Source organism: Diospyros lotus, chromosome 8 (assembly GCF_014633365.1).
Source record: "Diospyros lotus cultivar Yz01 chromosome 8, ASM1463336v1, whole genome shotgun sequence".
Classification (NCBI taxonomy): domain Eukaryota; kingdom Viridiplantae; phylum Streptophyta; class Magnoliopsida; order Ericales; family Ebenaceae; genus Diospyros; species Diospyros lotus.
In genome coordinates this window covers 29,714,537-29,734,001 of record NC_068345.1, presented here as the reverse complement: position 1 = coordinate 29,734,001, position 19,465 = coordinate 29,714,537, and the positions used below count along the sequence as shown (strand labels likewise).

The window sequence follows — 19,465 nt, the reverse complement described above, 5'->3', positions numbered from 1 at the left end:
TAAAATATACATATATTTAAAAATAAATTTTCAAATAATATATAAATAAATTTATTTTCTATAACTATAATATATATAAATTCATTTACTATTTACTTTAAAATCATATTTTAGTATGATTTTATTCAAATAAAATTTGTTATAATATCTAGGCAAAATGAGAGAAGTTGAGAGAACTACAAATATAATGATCGATTTGTATTAATTTTTAATGACAAGGGTAGCCTTTGTTATTTGTAAAATATTAAGAATCTTTTTGTAATTACAATAACCCTTAGGAGTAATTATTATAATTTACCTTATATATATATATATATATGAATGAGTTGAAAATAATAACACGTTGAGAAATTTAATGTTTTGATTTATTAAGAAATAATATTAGTAAATTTGGTTAAACGATAATGACTGAAACAAATTGAAAAGTTATTGAATTTTATAAAATTTTAATCAAGTAATTTGTTATAGATAATCTTGTAATGAATTTAGAATAATCAAGTATGTGAGTGATCAAGTAGAGTTAAGTAATATTTTCATTAATCAAGTCATTTGTGTAATTGAGTAATGCTCGATATATTCAAAAAATAATTAATTACAAATGTAGGAATAATTAAGTAATACTCGATTAACTTAACTCTTGTACTCGAGTATGTAATGTAATTATTTGTCATTTTCAAATTAATCCAGTAAAGTATTTTTATAATCGAGTAATAATCAAGTTATACTTAAGTGAATATTCTTTCTAATCGAGTAATCATCAGATAAAATTTATGAGTATCTTTTTACTCGAGTTATTGATTTTTATAATAAAGTAATATTTATTTTTGTACTTGAGTAGATATAATTTATAATCGAGTAAATATAAGTTGAAAATAAGATAAGTATTTGAATTTAAAATTTAATCAAATAATACATTTTGTACTCGAGTAAAGATCATAATTAATTGAATACATAATGCTTTGTAATCGAATAGATAATGCATTTTTTCATGACTTAAAAATAATCGACTAATGGTATCATAGTACTGGAGTAAGCATAAAAAATAATCGATTACATAATACTTATAGTCGATTAATGATTAGTTTTTACTCGATTAATGGTTCACATATTTTGAAAAATATAACAATTACATTACATTTAATGAAGTTCGTCTTACATTTACGTGCATTAAATGATTTTCAAACAACTTAAGAATATTTTATGAATTTTTAGCAATTTGTTTGAAATTCATAGAGACAAAAAGTAACAATTACGACATAAACAAATATTCTATTTGTTTAATACAAAATTATCTGCATTCAAATTCGAAAAACTATAAATAGGAGATGAAATATGTCGAAGACAATTACAACATTTACAATACACCTCAGAGTTTACTAATCTCATTTATCTTGTGCACTCAAGAGCTTTAAAAGATCAATCCATTTGAGATTGTCATAGCCAGCGTTATGTAATTTTATATTATATATTTATTTTTCTATTGAGAAATTATTTTCGCATTATATTGTGAAACTTGTAAAGGTTAAACAGTCATTGATTGTGGCTTAGTCAAGTTCTAAAAAACCACTATAAAGGTAATATTGGTTCGCCAAAATTATTGGTGAGGAGCAGATATATTGGATTAGGCTTTTAAAAATTAAACCACTATAATTTGTTTGTGTTGCATTTTTACATTACTTATACTTTTTAAAATTAAAAAAAAGGTAAAAAAAACTTAATTCATCACATCTTAAATTAATTGTTTCAACACGTTACAAAGCCAAATTTTTAGCATTGTTGATGTTTGAATAGTCTCATGTCATAAAATTTACGATTTTAGTGAGACAAAAAATAAAATATAACAATTTTAATAAGTCGAAAGACAAAATAAAAAGACATATTCGGTTATAGAAAACATTTTATGTTTTTATAACTTGAAATTCATATTGAATAATTGAATATCTCATTAGAAAATTGAGTACTTAATTCTTTAATTTCTCAACTTTATACTATGAATTAGAAAATAATATTTTTATATTTTATATTTAAAAAAAATGAATGCTATGAGTTTTTAAAATATAAAATATTAAGACATTTTTAATTAAAGCATCAGAATAGAAAATTAGGAAATATTCTCTGAAACCAAACAACGCCCAAATGTTGTTACCTTGAAATTGAAACGAAGGCTCAAGGGCTATTTCGTTTCATAAAGCATAACTATCAACAGCATAACTATTAACAAACAATGATACAGAGTACGGCGGTCAGCACCATTTCTGATCCAGATGACTGCGCGAGAGGCAACAGGAGGGAGGGAGAGGCCAGCAGAATTTGATGAAGCCTTCACAGCTCTAACCAACGCCCGCCATGCCGGCGGAGAAAGCTGCGATTCCCGATGCCGGCCTGGCCGTGTCAGGCCAACCTCATCGATGGGTTTTTACTTCCCTTCGCAAAGGGATGGGTTTTTACCATCAAAATCAAATCTGCATCCTCGAGGGCCTTGTAACTGTTGTCCTCGCCTGATAGGTGGGGTGAAGGGGAAACTATCCCCTGCGATACCACCTTCCTTCGGCATCCTCTTCAATGATGGTGCGTAGTCTATTGGGAAAATCTGCAGGCCAGATAACGGCATCACTTCCAACAAGATTCATCTTTGAAAGATGATCGGCAGCTCTGTTGGTTTCCCGCCATGAGTGAGTAACTTTGTACTTCTGAAACTTCTTCAGAAGCTTCCATACTTGGTTCAAACAGCTACTAGCCCTTGGACTATAAGGCTGCTCTTTGTTAATTGTTTTCACCACACTCATCGAGTCGGATTCAACCCATATGGCTTTGATCCCCAGGCCTACAGCAAGAACAAGGCCTCTCCATATGGCCCATAACTCAACCAAGAAAATGTCACCTCTAGGAGCTTTCGAGGCATACGCACATATTGGGCTACCTCTGTGATCCCGGAGCAAACCACCAAAACCTGCATGATCTCGATCAACAGACCCGTCAGCATTCAGTTTCATCCAGCCACACCTTGGCTTCTTCCATCTACACCAACTAATTGATCCGGTTACTGGCCCTAAAAGGCTGCTCAATTTTTTAAGGTTGACCCATTTAATTTGGTTCAAGTTCCCAATTGAAGTCAAACTTGTCCCACAATCTGTTTTCTTCGTCACAGAAAAGCTGATTGTTTCGTTTGGTGCCACTTCATTTCTTCTATGTTCCTCTTCCTTGCCATTGTGCTTCTTTCCCCGGAAATGCTTCTCCAAGTTTTTTTTGCTGGAAGCGCTGATCAGACACACAGCACAGCTCCATTCCTTCTGAATTTTCTTCGGACTTGTTGGCCACTGCAGATCCCTCTTGATGTTATCGTGATTAGATTTCGATTTAACCTGTCGAGAAACACAGATTAGAAATTTCTACAAAACAGCAAATGATGTTTTCTACCCCACCTAGTGGAATTAAAGCCTGTGAAATTTTGTTCATTGTAGCCAACGTCCAACAATGCTTACGATTCTATCAACCGAAGCTTAAGGCAATCAATATCCAGCTTCTTGAAGTAAGATGCGTGACTGAATGTTGTTTTGAATATTATGCCTCGTGGCTAAGCCCTGAAAAACTGCTCTTTTAACAATTCAGGAGTTCATAAGCTACTAACCAATTTCAACGAGGAGTAAGGCATTAACAGTTAAGCTACGACATGACTTCAATCTGGAAAATAATCCATAACCTTAACATCTACCAATGTGGATGTTACTCAGATCAGGTCTTAGCATTATACCAGTGCAAACACAACTCTAAAAGCCTTGCCATCTACCACTCTGGATGTTATTCGGTCAGGTGTTCACATTATAGCAGTGCAAAGTCAGTTGACAAATTTACCTCGAAAGTAGTGAACTTTTCCGATTCGTCCTCGTCCTTTTCTCTGGCATAGCTCTCTGCTGCACCAAGAATTTCATTCTGCTCATTCAATAAACAAACCTTTGTCCTTGGGATGAGTAGAAGGTCACATATATGTTCATTTCTAGACATGCAGGGTCTGATAAAGTGGAAATAGACATAAGAAGCACCGCGAAAGTAAGGTACCACCAGGAGGAAGATGGTTATGCCCTTTGCATAAGGCCAAAACGGGGACCTGAATGGAAACAACCAAAAAAGAGAAATGAGCAGTTACTGCCTGAATTGCTTGAAAAACTGGCCCCCTTCGACATCCCGCCATTGGTGCCCAATTCAAGGCTTTTGTTTTAGAGATAGACGGTGATGAAATGGAATGTAAAGTTTTTCCTTGTTTGGGAGAACATAAGATGGAAAGTAATTTAATATAAAAAATACTCACTCCTTGCTTGGGAGAGTAATGGAAATGGATTGAATGGAAAAATATTAAGCAACAAGTGACCATTAATACCCTCTTAATGCAACAATAGAGTTTTGTTAAAGGACAAATTTGAACTTCTAAAAAGTTAATAAGAGTAATTTTGTCAACACACAAAATTAATACCCATTTCCATTTCACCCCCCATCTCAGAAACAAAAATCTTAATATATAAAATTAAAAAAATTGCAAAATTCTAGATAACATAAACGGCAGGCGATTTGTATGAGCCATGTTCAGCTTGTTTCTTTACTCTCTAGATCCTAGACATTCTCTAGATCATAGGCAACATTGATAGTTTCTTGGTTAAATATTTCATACTGCAGAAGCTAACAACAAAATTGAAAAGAATTACCATGACAGAAGCTTGGCAAGCATGGGCTCCAAGAACGTGGCAATAGAACACAAAACCCAATACACAAGACATGATTGATAACGGGACTGGGTATTGCTCTCCATTGCTCGGATTGAAGCAAACCTACGCGTGTAAGTCAAGCAAAAATTAGAGCCTCGCTGACCTCTGCTCCGGAGCAATCTCACAAAATCAAACTACAAATATGGAAATAAGAGAAACATGCGTGGAACTAGACAGCCACTTACAGAGGATACACCAGGGTAAAGGGAGGCCTGCAAAAATACACAATAGCATGTTCTTTAACCATGATCAGAACTTCACCGAGAAGGAAGGGCATAATTAGACATGAAATTTGGGAAGAAAAGTGAGAAGCCCAGAACAACTACCGTACCCCAAAATTAAACATCGCTTACCAGGCGAGGAAATTTAACGCATTGAGCGTCATCTCGAGACAGAAGCCTGAAATCATATCAAATCGTTTCCGGGTATTCTTCCTTTATCCGCATGTGAGATCTGTACTGTTGTTGCCTGGGGGAAGGAAGAAGAAAGGAACCAGTCGGAGTGGGAAAGCTGAACAGAAAAGGACTTTTGGGGTAGAGTTGACTCGAAAGTCAAGCGGACACGAAGTGGAGCGAATAGAAAATTGCAAAAACACAGAGAGAGACGCAATCAAAGTATGTTAGCCGGATCGCCGCTGCGGCCACGGTCGCTTCGGCTGCCGGGGATTGGTTCACTGTCGGCCAGAATCTTTTCCCCATCAGAGAAGGTAGAATCCGGGACTTTGATACAACTCTTGTCGGATTACGATCCTGATCATAGATGTCTATCATTTTTTACCATAATGGATTACATGTTGGATTACATAAAGAAATATTATGATCATAATACCCTTCATCTTCATGTGCCTTATAAGAGATATTTTTATCATTAATACATCTTCATTAGAGATATTTTTGTCATCGGTACACTTTTGTATAGTCTAAGATATATATAAAAATGTACCAATAACATTATTCTTACGTTATTTGATTCCAATTGAGATCAATTTTGTACGTGATACTTAAATTTGATTAAAATATATTTATTATTATTAATTTTTAAAAGAAATAATATTATAAGTCATAAATAATCTAAATACTATTATTATCTAATATGTCAAATATATTTTTTAACGAAAATGCCATATACGTCATCAGGCATGACTCATAATATTACGTTTTTAAAATTGACATAAACTTTTTTTTTAATTTTATAAATATAAATAATTTAATCATTTATCATTAATGCAAAAGATTTTAGATTTTTTTAAAATTTTCAAAATGCACATACTTTCCATATTATTATAAAAATAAAAAATTAAACAAAAATTATAGATGTCGACAATGACATTGTTGACCACTTATTTTGAGGTAAAGAAGTTTTAATTTAAAAATTTAATAAATTATTTTAATTGATCTTAAACAAATTGAATCGAGACATATGTTTAATTTTTTTAATGAATTAAACTTATGTTTAATCCGTTTAATTAACAAGTCAAGTCGATATCACTCGTTAAATTAAATTCAAACGAGATGCTATTTTACATGTTTAATTATTATTATTACTAGTGGTTCACCCATGCGATGCATGGATATTGTAAAAAAAAAAATAATTATTAAAGTGAAAGTTATATAATTTATTTAGTAGTTATAATAAATGAAAATCACAATAAAAAAGTAAAAAATAAATAAAATAATCGTGTTATAATCATGAAAATACAACAAAAGGATCACATATTTTGAAAGATTTTCTTATATGCATTCAAGGGTAGACGAATAATTAAAAGCACATAACTCTATCCCGAAATCATGTAAAAAATAAACTTAAATTAACATGTAATACAATAAATAATGCGTAAAAAATAAAAAAAATTATACAATAACATGAAAAAAAAAAGAAATAAACGATAACCAACCTATTTATTCTGAAATATGTATTCAAGGATAGATGTTTTTTTTTTTTATTTCCACGTGTATTTGTCTCATATGTGCTTACCATACAAACCCTCAAGGCCTAATTTTTCTTAGTTGCATTCACATCACTCACTTGACAGAATAATGGTGCTATGTTACACCAGAAGACCAAATTAAGTAAAAAAATACGGTTAAATTTTACTAAATAAAAGTAAAGAAGAAGAGAAAATTTGAGAAGAATAATCGAGAAAGGAGAAGAGAGGAAATGGAAGGGTTGAATGGGAATGGAGAGGAAGAAGAGAGAGATATTTGCTTTCTTTTATTAATTTATCTTTCTTCAAATTCTCCTATTTCTCATAATTTATCAAATTACATGCCACCATTAAATTTCTCTTTTTTCCCACGCTTTGCTACACAATTCGAATCTTATTTACTTAACAAAATTTTCAAAATACAAATTTAATTTGCATTTAATTTCTCTAATTCCAACATATAGCATATCTTCAGAGTAGACTAAGGGGAAAAATGAGAATTAAATAAATGACAATAATCAATTAAGTTGAAAAATAAAATTATGACATTTAAAATTATAAAAAATAAATTTAAATTAATTAAATTGTAACTAAAATAAAGATAATTTAAATAATCAATTAATTATATAAATAATAATAATCAAATTTTTAAAATTAATTATCCATATATGACTTTACATATTTCTCCTAACAATTAATTACCACATTTAAGACTGGTCAAATTTTGAAGGAAGCAAAAAAAAAAAATTAAAAAAGAAAATTATAACATTTAAGTTATATATAAAATTATAATATTTAAAATTATAAAAAAATTAATTTAAATTAATTAAACTATATATAAAATAAAGATAATTTAAATAATCAATTAATTATATAAATGATAATAATCAAATTTTCAAAATTGATTATCCATGACTTTACATATTTCTTCTCGCAATCAATAACCATATTTAAGACAGGTCAAATTTTTAAGAAAGTAACAAAAAAAAAAGTTAAAAAATAAAATTATAATATTTAAATTATATATAACATTTAAAAATATAAAAAATAAATTTAAATTAATTAAACTATATATAAAATAAGAATAATTTAAATAATTAATTAATTATATAAATGATAATAATTAAATTTTCAAAATTGATTATTCATACATGGCTTTACATATTTCTCCTGACAATCAATTACCATATTTAAGACGGATCAAATTTTTAAGAAAGTAACAAAAAAAATAAAGTTAAAAAATAAAATTATAATATTTAAGTTATATATAAAATTATAACATTTAAAATTATAATAAAATAAATCTAAATTAATTAAACTATATAAAATAAAGATAATTTAAATAAATAATTAATTATATAAATGATAATAATCAAATTTTCAAAATTAATTATATACACATGACTTTACATATTTCTCCTGACAATCAATTACCACATTTAAAACATGTCACATTTTTTAAAAAACAACAAACAAAAATAAAGTTAAAAACTAAAATTATAACATTTAAGTTTTATATAAAATTATAACATTTAAAATTATAAAAAATAAATTTAAAATAATTAAACTATATATAAAATAAAGATAATTTAAATAATTAATTAATTATATAAATAATAATAATCAAAATTTTAAAATTAATTATCCATATATGACTTTACATATTCCTCCTAACAATCAATTATCACATTTAAGATAGGTCACATTTTTAAAAAATAACAAAAAAAAAAAATTAAAAAATAAAATTATAATATTTAAGTTATATATAAAATTATAACATTTAAAATTATAAAAAAATAAAATTAAAATAATTAAACTATATATAAATAAAAAAAAATTACTTGACAGTCGGTATTCGACGGTATAACCTAATATATCAAGATTTCTCCCGATTTAAAAAAGTCTTATTTTTTTGTAATTTATTTCAATTAAAATTTTATGTTAATATTTAAAAATTAATAATATGGATAAATTAATAATATTTATTTTACCTTTTCATATACCAACATGTTTACACATTCTTCAAAACACTATTTAATCATGAAAAAACCATTTACATATTTCAAGAACTACATGTTTTTCATAAATGTAGACTTAATTAATGACCTATAAAAATTTTATTTTGGATAAGCAAAAAAATTAAAAAAATATAATAAAATATCAAAATAGTAACTGAAAATGGGCGGGAAAAAAATTGACGGCTGTTTTGTTATAATATATATATAGATTATATGATATGTTGAACATTAATTAATAATAAGGATGGAATTTTAACACTTTATATGTATGACATTAGATTTTAATAATTAAAAAATCACCAGCGATTATTTAATGACCCACCCTTGAATTAGAAACATCTGGCTCGCGTCCGGATCCGGATTTAACTCAGCAAGCATCCAAGCAAGCAAGCATCCATCGGAGACGTTTCCCTTTCCATGGGATATTCGTTGCCCTGCACCATCGCCAATCCCATTCGCTGCAAATTCCCAATCCTCCGCAACGGCAATGGCCAAATCCGTTCTTCTCTCGCGTTCATGATCTCTCCTGCTCCCAAGCCACCTCCACTCGTCGGCTTTGGGAACGGCGTCCATCAACGGAGAAGAAGCAATCGAATTCAAGTTCAATGCCGCCGCCCACTTTCCCCACCGGACCCTGACAAATCCACTCCGGCGGAGGCCGAGAACTCGACCTCGACCTCGTCCAATGCCAAAACCAGACTCCTCGTCGTTAGCTTTGTGGCAATTACCGCTGTACTATCCCTCGCCAATCGCGTGCTCTACAAACTCGCCCTCGTTCCCATGAAGGACTACCCTTTCTTCCTGGCTCAGCTCAGTACCTTCGGGTATGTGCGTTATAACCTCTGCAGTACTATGTTGTACTAGGCCACTAGCATATGTATTATATCTGAGAAGCTCTTTTCACTTGGGTATAGTAATACGTGATCTTTACGTTTAAGTATCAAATGAATTTCCCCAAATAAAGAGTTTTGGCTGTATGTGTTAACAAGATTTTTTTGGCTATCTATTTTCTTGATGTAAGTCTTGGTTTGGTGGTAAAATTGTTCACAAATTTAATTTCATTTAAAGAGGTCATAAGTTCAAATCTTGTTTACATATTTTAATTTTTGTGGTGGTGAAGTTGTTTGAGAAATTAGTTAGTTATATATATATATATATATATATATTGCAACTTCAATGTTTGTATGACGATATAGAAGCGCTTATTTAGTTAACTTTTTTAATTTTTCTATCTTTAAGAAAATTATACCGAGAGGTGAGAACTCATTTATTTCGAATTTTCTTTTCCATACCTCGCATACTCACCCAAAAGTCCAAAACAGTATACACCTAAAAAAGGAAGCTTAGTTAATAATTAAACCTGGGTTTAGTTCATATTGAATTATAACAATTACAAACCTTTTAAAGATGAATTTAATCACTACGGTGAACCCTCATAGCCCCAACACATTGCAAAAATGTGCTTGTAACTGTTGCAGATTTGCAACCAAGATGTGCTTGTAAATTGGCATGAAGGGAAATGTGAGAAAGTATGACTTGATCATACAATTTTTTGTTTCTTTCCCTCTCTCACTCTTTCTCTTATTGGTAAAATAGAAGGGTCAAAAGTTTGGAAAACAGTGAGAGGAACCCATGAAAAATGCCACCAAGCTAGGGCTAAGTGTCAGCCACTGGGGCTGCCACACATTCAGCAGCTTAGAAAAGCCTATAAATAGGTCTTCAATCTCTCATTTCCAACACAAGCGAGTTAGAGTGAGAGGCTCTCAAGGGGAAAGTATTATAGTTTGAGAAAGTGCAGAAAATGTTGAGAAAAACTGGTAGAGTAGAGAAATTCTGCTCAACTTGGAGGAAAAGCTTGAGGAATAATTATCCGGAGTGAGATAAGTGTATGGTTATGGTTATTTTATATTGGCATTGCATAAAATGAATCTATGGCAGTCTATGTACAAAAAGACATTTGTATCCATGATATATGTGCATAACTGGGCATATTGCATGAAGTATATGTTGATAGTGCAATGGCAGTTAATTTCTTGCTAATGGTGGAGCCCTTAGACCATGGAAATGATGTAAAAGGATAAAAGGGGCTTGAATCTAGGAGGTGGTGCACTTGACAAATGGGCGAATGTCATGGTTAGGGACTGCCTAAATGAAATGTGTAATTGACAAGCATGAAGTGTGATTGCATTGACATGCCTTTGTTTTTACTGAGATTCTATTCTTATGAATTGAATTTTAACATTCCAGACCATGCAAAGGATGGGGAGACTGACCAACCAGGGGTTGGAGGATGAATGGAAATATGCACTTCTTTATGTATGTACGTTTGAAGCGTAACTTTTGTAGATAAATGTGTTGTGCTCAGTTAAGCATGTGATATATAATGTAGATAATGCTATGTCTGGAATCATGGTTAAAGTTGATTTACTTTATATCTTATGAATAAGCTTGATTAGAAACTGAAATTAAATGTATGCATGGTAGGTGAGGAGGGACCTGTTAACTGAGAGTCCACTGTGGGCATGATAATTGATCGACAGTCAATTGAGAAAAACAAAGGCCAAGAACAAATGGATGATGACTAGGATAGTTGACTGGAGAGTTAACTGCCACAGTTGGGAGCGTAAGAAAATAGGGTTTTTGTTTCCACCGACTATTAACCATAAGGAGGGAGGGAGGGCAAGTCGTACTTCTTGAAGTCAGAACTTTTCATACCATCACAAGCCAGGGAAGTTAGTTAGGCTGTTGCTTAGGCGGTTTAGTTTGTTATAGATTGCAACAGCAATCTGTTATTAAGACAAGCTGAGTATAAAACTCAGCCATGCCTTCTCCCTCTTGTAACTTTCGATTACATTGCATTTCGGTAAAGTTGAGTGAGATCTTTTCTTCTTCTCTCTTGCCATTTATCTTTTCGTGCCCTAGGTTTCTGTTTCATTTCCAATCTTATTGGTTTTCCCTGCACTTATATACTTAAGATAGTATACATTTGATCAGCTTCTTGGCAACCCACATACAGAGGTATCACCTATCTGCAAGATGATCTCAGGATAACTTTCATTAGCAGTGTAAAGTCACTCTTGAATATATCATTATTCTATTCTGGCTTCAGATAGGTTTCTTTAATGGTTTTTGAGGATTAAAATAATAAAGGCCTGTAGAGTTAAGCTCAATCATGGGAGGGAATTTCACTATCTACAAAAGGTATGCTTCAATATTCACTGTTACAATTCTTTAATGGTTTTTGAGGATTAAAATAACTTCATTCAATGTTCACTGCTTTGACTACTTATCCATTGCCTTTTTTTGAATTAATTGATCTAAAGAATGTTTAAGTCCTATGGTCTTGCATGACACTTTTTTTTTTCCAAATACAGGTATGTGGCTATCTATTTTTTTATACTGTGCATGAGATACCGTGCGGGGATTGTAACTGATGAAATGATGACTATTCCTAAATTACCTTTTCTGATAATTGGAATTCTAGAGGCTCTCGGAGTTGCATCTGGAATGTCTTCTGGCGGTATGGAAACCACTAATTTTGAGACCCTGAAGTCAAATGGCAGAGTTTTAAATTACAAAATGGCTACAGAGATAAATTTATTTTTCATTATTTAGAACTTCCAAGTATCGGGCATGTTTTTGTTTCTCTCAAAATTTGTCATTTAATGAATTTGTTTACAAAGTTATGTTTATTTTATAGGATAGCTTCAGTGGCTTAAATTTGTAAAGCAGGGAAAGGAAAAAGCTAGTTTTCCAGAATGAGAAATTGGATAGATGTGTCATACACTTTTGAATTTTTAAATTACGTACACTCTAAATGCTGTGCATCTTTTACAGCCATGCTTCCTGGACCAGCTATACCCGTTCTGAATCAGGTAACGTTTATTATGTTTAGTAGCTGCAAAATAACAATTAATCTCTCACATAGAGTCAGCAGAGTTATCTGCTTTGCCTGCGGCTATGTTTTTGAACCTTGTTGATCAGTATTCACTATGTCAATTGCATTCACAGACAACCTTTATTGCTGCAGCAGAACAAACTCTTGTATTACTGGTTTCCAATGCTTTTGCTCTTTGTTTTTACTTAGGGACTGGTTCATTGGATTCAGATATATTATTTTTAGTAATCAGTTCAGTGACTGATGAGCAAAAGGCCTTTGAAAATACGCCTGCATAAGATTCAAGAAGCAGACCCCAATATCTATTTAGCAATATAAGCAAATTTGTGTGCGTGCTTCCTTGCCTGGTGCAAATTTAGAAAAAAAATTGTCTTTTCTGAAAACTGCTATCTTACCATGCAAGACATGTTGATTGTTGCCTATCCATTTAACTCAATTGTTTCCTGTCCTTACGTATCTATTGATGTACTCACCAATCAAGCCTTGATGATAAATATATTCCTAATTAGATGTAGGCTATATCTTGGGGAAAGGACATCTCGAAGCTTTTATTTGAGTTTGATTTAGAGACATTTATTATCCATGTAGTAGAGACGATACTTTGTATAATCAAATAAAGGCCTTAAAAACTGTATAGTGGTGTTTTATCTCCTTTATCTTGATTCTCTCTGTGGACTCTCCTTGTAGACATTCCTGGTGTGGCAGTTGGGCTTTTCTACCCTTCTCCTAGGGAGAAAGTACTCATGGAATAAGATTGCTGGCTGCTTGCTTGTTGCTGCTGGGGTAGTTGTGGCAGTTGCAAGGTATTTCTTTGTTCTCCTCCCCAACATTTTAAGAACATTTATGGAACCTTTGCCACTTCAATTGGGCCACCACTTTATCTTCTCATGGTTTGCTAGAAATGTCACTTGACCACAGTTGTTAAAAAATTAACATGCTAACTCTTGTAGTTTAAGAGTTAATAGTATATGCCAAGGAATGGAAACTGGTAACTGGATGTGTCTCAGGGGAGCCGGTTTTGGCCACTGGAAAGCATTGTCACCAATCAGGTCTTTGAAAAGGCTTTTTTTTTTTACTTCCCCTTAAAATTCTTTTTTTCCTTTTTGTTTTGGCTCCCTTGTTTCCTCCATCTCCACATTTGTTTTCTTTTGATTCAGGTGCGGTGAAGATGATTTCCACTTACCATGACTGAGTTATATTGTATTGGGTTGAGATTTTGATTGTTAATTGAAATTGCTTTCTCCAAGTTCACTTTTGCAGGTTAAAGTGCTTTTTTCTTTTCATGAAGCATGTTACAGGATATTAATGTGAGAATGCATCACATCTGGGTTTTATACTGTGTGTATACATACACATCTTAAAAGTTTTTTCTAGTTTTTAATCTATTTGTTTTAACAACTTGATTAGGTGAAAGTTTGGCACCACATATACCCAGGTAAGGTGCATCTTATTTTGTTTTATGTGCATGATTCATGAGTAGCATGAGATTTTGAAAAGCTTGATGGTATGATTTTGCGAAATGAGATGCTAAATGTGCATTTTGTTATGTGAACATTAAACCATGGTCATGAGGTTTGATTTGGGAGTAATCACCCTGGTTGATGGATTTCAACCCTAGTTTTGAGCTTGTGGTGCTCATGTTGGACTAGAGGTCCATGAAGTATGGAGCTTTTAGGTAAGTATACTTACATACAGTAGAGTGTCAAATTTTAGCTGTTGTTCTTTCAGCTATTGCCTTCTCTTTCTTCCTGTCTTCCCTTCTTATATTACCTCTGACAACCTTAGCACTTGCCATTTCTGTACTTATATGGCTGAAAGGTTGACCCTTCTCCTTCCCCTCCTCACCGAGTCAACTTACCTAGGTATTATCATGATGCACTTCAAACATCTTTGTCATGCTTATCTTATCTCAAAATGTAAGCAACAAGACTCATTTTCCCCCTTGAGACCACTTTGATGGCACATGTATTTCCTCTTTTTTTGACACTGGCTATCCCAGGAGGAATTGATCCAATTTATTGGGCAAACACTTGCCCTTAGATCCAATATCCATTTTATTGGCAAACTTGTCTCATTATCCTTGTCTCCCACGTGTCCCTTCTATATCTAATAAATGGAGAGACTGATATTTAGCAATTCTAGAGCCCTATTGGATCTGATGTGGCAGTTCATTCCCATCTGGTTCCTATGTGTAAGGTTAGCATCTAGAAGCTACAGGATGTTGTATATTGTGGTAGAAAAGTACAATTTCTGCCATGATTATGGACCATATGGTATTTATTATACCTGTACATTCCATTTCATATTAGTAGTAATAATAATACTGTTCTTCATAAATTATATTCTTTCATCAAATTTGATGATGCACATTTCTGTGTGTTTTTTGGGATCCGATCCATTGTAAACACAAAAGCATCATGATCTATCATGTATAGCAGATCTATGGACTAGGTCCATTTAGAACAGAGTTTTGATTCCTAGACTGTCAATGTTACTGAATGGCAGAAATTTGTGCCCCCTATGGTTCCAAATTTAGAGAAGCCTGAGAAGTGATTTCTGATTAATTCTATGTTGTACTATGTTTTTTGCTGGAAGTTATGCTTTGTCTTCCTGGAAGGTAGTTTTGTTTTTGAGAGATAGAAGGTAATCCTTTGTTAGTTCCTGAAAATTTTGAAATCCAATGGTGCAGTGCATGGTTGGCCTTCTGAAACTGATTTTTCAGTGTAAAATAATTTGCATATTTATGTTTAGATGAGGTATTCCTTATGGTTCTTTCTGTACTTCACGATTGCAGTGGGCCGGATTCTGGCCAACTGTTATCAGGTGTTGGGTTTGTCTGGCCAAGTTTAATGATTGCTTCAAGTTCTTTTCAGGCTGCTGCATCCATTCTCAAGGTTATACTCTGAATGGTTGTTGCATGGTGTCAATAGTATGCTTTATGAGGAAAGTAATTAACTGTTAAATGTCATACATTGAATAGGAATTTGTTTTCATTGATGCTGCGAACCGCATCAAGGTATGTCGCAAAAAGTCTTCAGTTATTGATCTTGCTTTATGTTTGTGTTGTTGAAAAGTCTAAAAAATTTCAGTCTATGCAGGGAAAGTCACTTGATATATTTGTTGTCAATTCCTTTGGATCTGGATTTCAGGTAATTTCATATGGCTTGCTCAAATATTTTGTTGTGTATATATATTTCTAATTTTTGTTGCCAATGCAATCTGCTTAGCATTATGGTAAGTTGTATTGAGGCTGGATTTGGTCATAGTGTAAGCCATGACAGAAACCATTATGACATCAGTTGGACCAATCTTTATTCTTCATCTGTATCCTTTGCATTCAATTTTGATGAATTCAAAATATGGTATATATATTTCCTCATGTGGCAAGCTTCAGCCTTGAATTTATATGTGATTTGGCATGTTGGAAAAAGAGTGTTGTGGGAAAAGAGAGTCTGATGAAAAGTGGGTTTGTAGAATTTCAGTACCATCCCTTTCATTGCTTCAACCAGAGAACATGCCGTGTGGTGGTCATGTAAGGGGGGTCTTGAGGTCAGATAAGGTCTTGAGGTTCCCCCCAGTGCCTAGTCAATCAAAGTCCAACCCTTGTAAAACAAGAAACACTACCTAAAATAGATTGCTAGGTAAAGGGCAGTCATTCAGTCCAATAAAGCTATATAATTCTCCTTAAAAACATTTGGAGAAGCATTAGAAATTACAAATTCTCTCTCTAATGGGGGTTTGTTTCCATTCTGACAAGCAGGCCCTAGAAGATGTTTTGTTTACCAGTTTATTGGGCTGGAACAAAGCTCAGGGTCACAAAGCTAATCACCTATAACCTTTTGCTCAGAGTTATAAAGTTCAACAGCTAAAACCATCTGCACAACACTGGGGTATTCTATCATCATTGAATTGTGACATTCTTTTTCTTTCTAGGCCCTCTTTGTGCTTCTTTTTCTGCCCTTCTTGTCGAACTTGAAAGGCATACCTTTTTCCCAACTTCCTCAGTACCTGAAGAGTGGAGCTGGTTGCTTTTTCAACATTGGATCCCAAACTCTAGGTAATGTCTTACCTCGAAAGAAGTACATATGTATTTAGATTTACCGAAGATAGCAAATTGCATCTTTTCTGACTTCTTCGCATATTTACACACCCACACACAGAACAATGGCCAATGGACCTCCATGGATAGGCAAATTATATTCTGCTGTCTGCATCTTTATTTGACAAAATGTATTATGTGGGAAATATTATTGGGTTTTATACCCATTAACATTCCACATGCAAGAAATAAAATTGAAGATAGGAATTAGTCCTTGGGGAAAATGAATTTGCTTTTGGCCCAGTTCCACTTTTCAGTAAAAAAATTGAAGAAAATTATGATTTTGTATCAGCTTGGTGCTATCCTTTCCCATTCCCCCTCATAATTAGTCACTAAAATCTTGATCCATGTCTACTATTACATCAAGAAGTTACGAGTTTTATTAAATACACATTTTTAACATGTGATTTTATTAAATGTCCAATCCCAACATGCACTGCGAGTCAGTGATTGCCTTTTATGCTTCAAGGAGTTTGTACAATAAATATGATGGTGTCTGTGGAAATTTTTAGGGGGTAAGTGTGATAAATTACAGGGTTGAAAATTAGTTTATTATGCCAGGTTATGTTCTAGGATGTTAGACAGGAGGAGAGAGGAAAAATAGCTATTTTAAATGTATATTGGAGCTTTGTGGTTAAACAGATTAACATCATGATGGTAGACTAAAAAGACTGGTACTGTTTATAGGTGGTTATGAATTTTTTTTAAAGGTTACTTTATGTTAAGATTCCTTGTATGTAACTGTGAGGTTGTAGTCTTATTGCCTAAAGAAATATATCGTATCCATTAGAATGTGGTGCTCGATCCCTATTCTGGTTGTAAGATGTTTAATATGTATCCATGCAACAGGACTTAAGAGGGGTCAATCCTAAGTTTTCTTTTTCTGTTGAAAACTCAGTGGGGTTTCACATCACCAAAAATCTAGGCTGCTAAAAAAAAAATCTAGGCTGTAGTTGACTGAGGTTAATGGGATATAGATGCCCGAGCTGAGCTAGGCCATGTAGGAGGGATGTTCAGGATTGGCTCAAGGTCAATCGATCTGAAATTTTGTGTTCAAGTTCAGCTTGGCAAATGTTTATTTAGATTGCAAGCTGGCCCAGTTTGTGAGTCCACATTAACTCATTAACCTAAATCAACGCTGGCCACTTCTTAGATCATTGAAAGTAGTGCTGAAAATTAGGAAGCAAATATTTCATGAGACTTGAGGCCACTGGAGCATTAAGCATGTCAGCAAACACTACTTTCACCTGTAAGCCTAAGTTCAGGTTATAGGTCTTCTATCCACTTTTTGATTGAGCTATATATAGATGGAACTTAATTTTAGTACTTTGCTTGTAGATGGCTATTTTAATGATATTGAATTGCCATAACTTTTTTACATTATTTCATTCGGGATCTACTCAGTTGCCTAACAACTCTTCAGGGAATAGGTAGAGCTCCGCTTTTGATTAACTTAGCTTGAGCATCCTAAACTTGGTAGTTGAATGTGATATTTTCATGTACAGTTTGACCCATTTGCAATTTTGCAGCAGTAACTAAACCTGTCACTGACAGGCTGCATATTTACATGTAAGAATTTAACGTGTTCATGTGGTTTCTTCACCAGCTACTTACTACACTAATGTTTTTCCACGAGGAAAGAACAAGGACGTATCCAGTTCATATGCTCATAAGTAGGAAACTCAGGAAGCACTTGGCATGTTAGCGTAGACTGAAGTATTGTTAACAAACGTCAGGCATTAGCTAAAATTGTGGTCTTTTTGTTATCAGGTTGTGACGGTGCTCCATTATTACCCCTACTTTACATAGTTACCAATATAGCATTCAACATATCCTTGCTCAATCTGCTAAAGATTTCCTCTGCAATTGTCTCTTCTGTTGTAGTAATGTCTTCAGGTTCTCTCTCTCTCTCTCTCCGTTTTCCAATTTTGGGTACTTCGTAGACTTGTGTCGGCCGTATGGACAATCGCATGTGTGTACAAAGCTTATTCCTGACAGGGGACTTTCCTTTTCTTTGCAGTGCCGGTTGCAATTTACATTCTCTCACTTCCATTGCCATACCTTCCTGAAGGTGTAAGTTTGAGCCCCTTCTTCCTCTTTGGCAGCGTGATTCTTGTGTTGGGTCTCATTCTATACAACATACCTCAACCTCTCAAGCAAGAATCTCAAGTTGACTAACACTGCCGCCAATCGCCAATATTTCACATCTCCTGCTGTAAATGCTGTCATTTGCAGCGGGTTGAGTTAGCCGCAATCATTCTTTTGTTGCATTGTATGTATAAATTCAAAATCCGGTATTAGTTTTGTTCCAATATGTTAAATCCAAAGTATTGTAAGATCTCAAATTTTTTCTGTGACAAACTTGTGCCTGCCTGAAGAAGCCCTATTACGAACAGTTCAACTGATTAGATTGCAAAGAAAAAAAAGAATCATATCTCAGTGTCCTCTCTCTGATTCTTTTCATTATGTTGCATTTGACATGGCAGTTGAAGCAGTGTTCTAAAACGCGATAGGCGCTAGTTGGGTGCCTAGGAAAAATGTTCTTGCTTGCTGCAGCAACAACAAACACAGCAAGCAGCTGTTACAGCATCAACAACGCTTGTTGCTTGCTGCAGCAAGGAGCAACCCATACGTATTGGAGGAAGATGAGATCGGCAGCGACGGTAGTGAGAGAGAGAGAATGGGAAAGGGGAAGGTGGCCTACATCGCGGGCGGCCTAGGCGGCTATGCCGCCTAGGCGCCGCTGATCTATCGAGCCTGGCACCTAAG

At 33.4% G+C, this 19,465-nt stretch overlaps 2 protein-coding genes across 9 annotated transcripts; one reads left to right on the top strand and one right to left on the bottom strand.

Annotated features, from left to right (window-relative positions):
• Positions 1-2,077: 2,077 nt before the first annotated feature.
• LOC127808938 (uncharacterized) lies at positions 2,078-5,506 on the bottom strand. 2 transcript variants are annotated; one of them, XM_052347677.1, is made up of 5 exons: positions 5,111-5,506; positions 4,943-5,012; positions 4,698-4,820; positions 3,853-4,105; positions 2,078-3,362 (listed from the first exon to the last, which is right to left on the bottom strand). In XM_052347677.1, exons 2-5 carry the CDS (start codon positions 5,002-5,004, stop codon positions 2,523-2,525), a joined length of 1,278 nt encoding a protein of 425 aa, XP_052203637.1. In that variant the 5' UTR covers positions 5,005-5,012; positions 5,111-5,506; the 3' UTR covers positions 2,078-2,522. The 2 variants fall into 2 exon arrangements, with proteins under 2 accessions (XP_052203637.1, XP_052203636.1); XM_052347676.1 differs by having other exon boundaries at positions 2,079-3,362; positions 4,943-4,969; positions 5,111-5,505.
• Positions 5,507-9,049: 3,543 nt separating this feature from the next.
• On the top strand, positions 9,050-19,135 carry LOC127807773 (protein CLT2, chloroplastic). 7 transcript variants are annotated; one of them, XM_052345852.1, is made up of 12 exons: positions 9,471-9,523; positions 10,947-11,015; positions 11,184-11,900; positions 12,074-12,219; positions 12,537-12,574; positions 13,285-13,400; positions 15,392-15,491; positions 15,578-15,613; positions 15,687-15,746; positions 16,531-16,654; positions 18,467-18,592; positions 18,717-19,135. In XM_052345852.1, exons 3-12 carry the CDS (start codon positions 11,872-11,874, stop codon positions 18,872-18,874), a joined length of 933 nt encoding a protein of 310 aa, XP_052201812.1. In that variant the 5' UTR covers positions 9,471-9,523; positions 10,947-11,015; positions 11,184-11,871; the 3' UTR covers positions 18,875-19,135. The 7 variants fall into 7 exon arrangements, 6 of the variants coding, with proteins under 6 accessions (XP_052201810.1, XP_052201809.1, XP_052201811.1 ...); XM_052345853.1 differs by lacking the exon at positions 11,184-11,900 and having other exon boundaries at positions 9,382-9,523; XM_052345854.1 differs by lacking the exon at positions 11,184-11,900 and having other exon boundaries at positions 9,382-9,523; positions 10,947-11,019.
• The last annotated feature ends 330 nt before the right edge of the window (positions 19,136-19,465 follow it).

Excerpts from the sequence above, each read along its gene's own strand:
- LOC127808938 (XM_052347676.1), bottom strand. The coding sequence starts at position 5,166 with ATGATTTCAGGCTTCTGTCTCGAGATGACGCTCAATGCGTTAAATTTC. Across the intron at positions 4,821-4,942 it reads TTTACCCTGGTGTATCCTCT|GTTTGCTTCAATCCGAGCAA; the intron begins GTAAGTGGCTGT and ends TTACACGCGTAG. Across the intron at positions 3,363-3,852 it reads AAAAGTTCACTACTTTCGAG|GTTAAATCGAAATCTAATCA; the intron begins GTAAATTTGTCA and ends GTTTCTCGACAG.
- LOC127807773 (XM_052345849.1), top strand. The coding sequence starts at position 9,117 with ATGGGATATTCGTTGCCCTGCACCATCGCCAATCCCATTCGCTGCAAA. Across the intron at positions 12,220-12,536 it reads ATCTGGAATGTCTTCTGGCG|CCATGCTTCCTGGACCAGCT; the intron begins GTATGGAAACCA and ends CATCTTTTACAG. Across the intron at positions 15,492-15,577 it reads CTGCTGCATCCATTCTCAAG|GAATTTGTTTTCATTGATGC; the intron begins GTTATACTCTGA and ends TACATTGAATAG.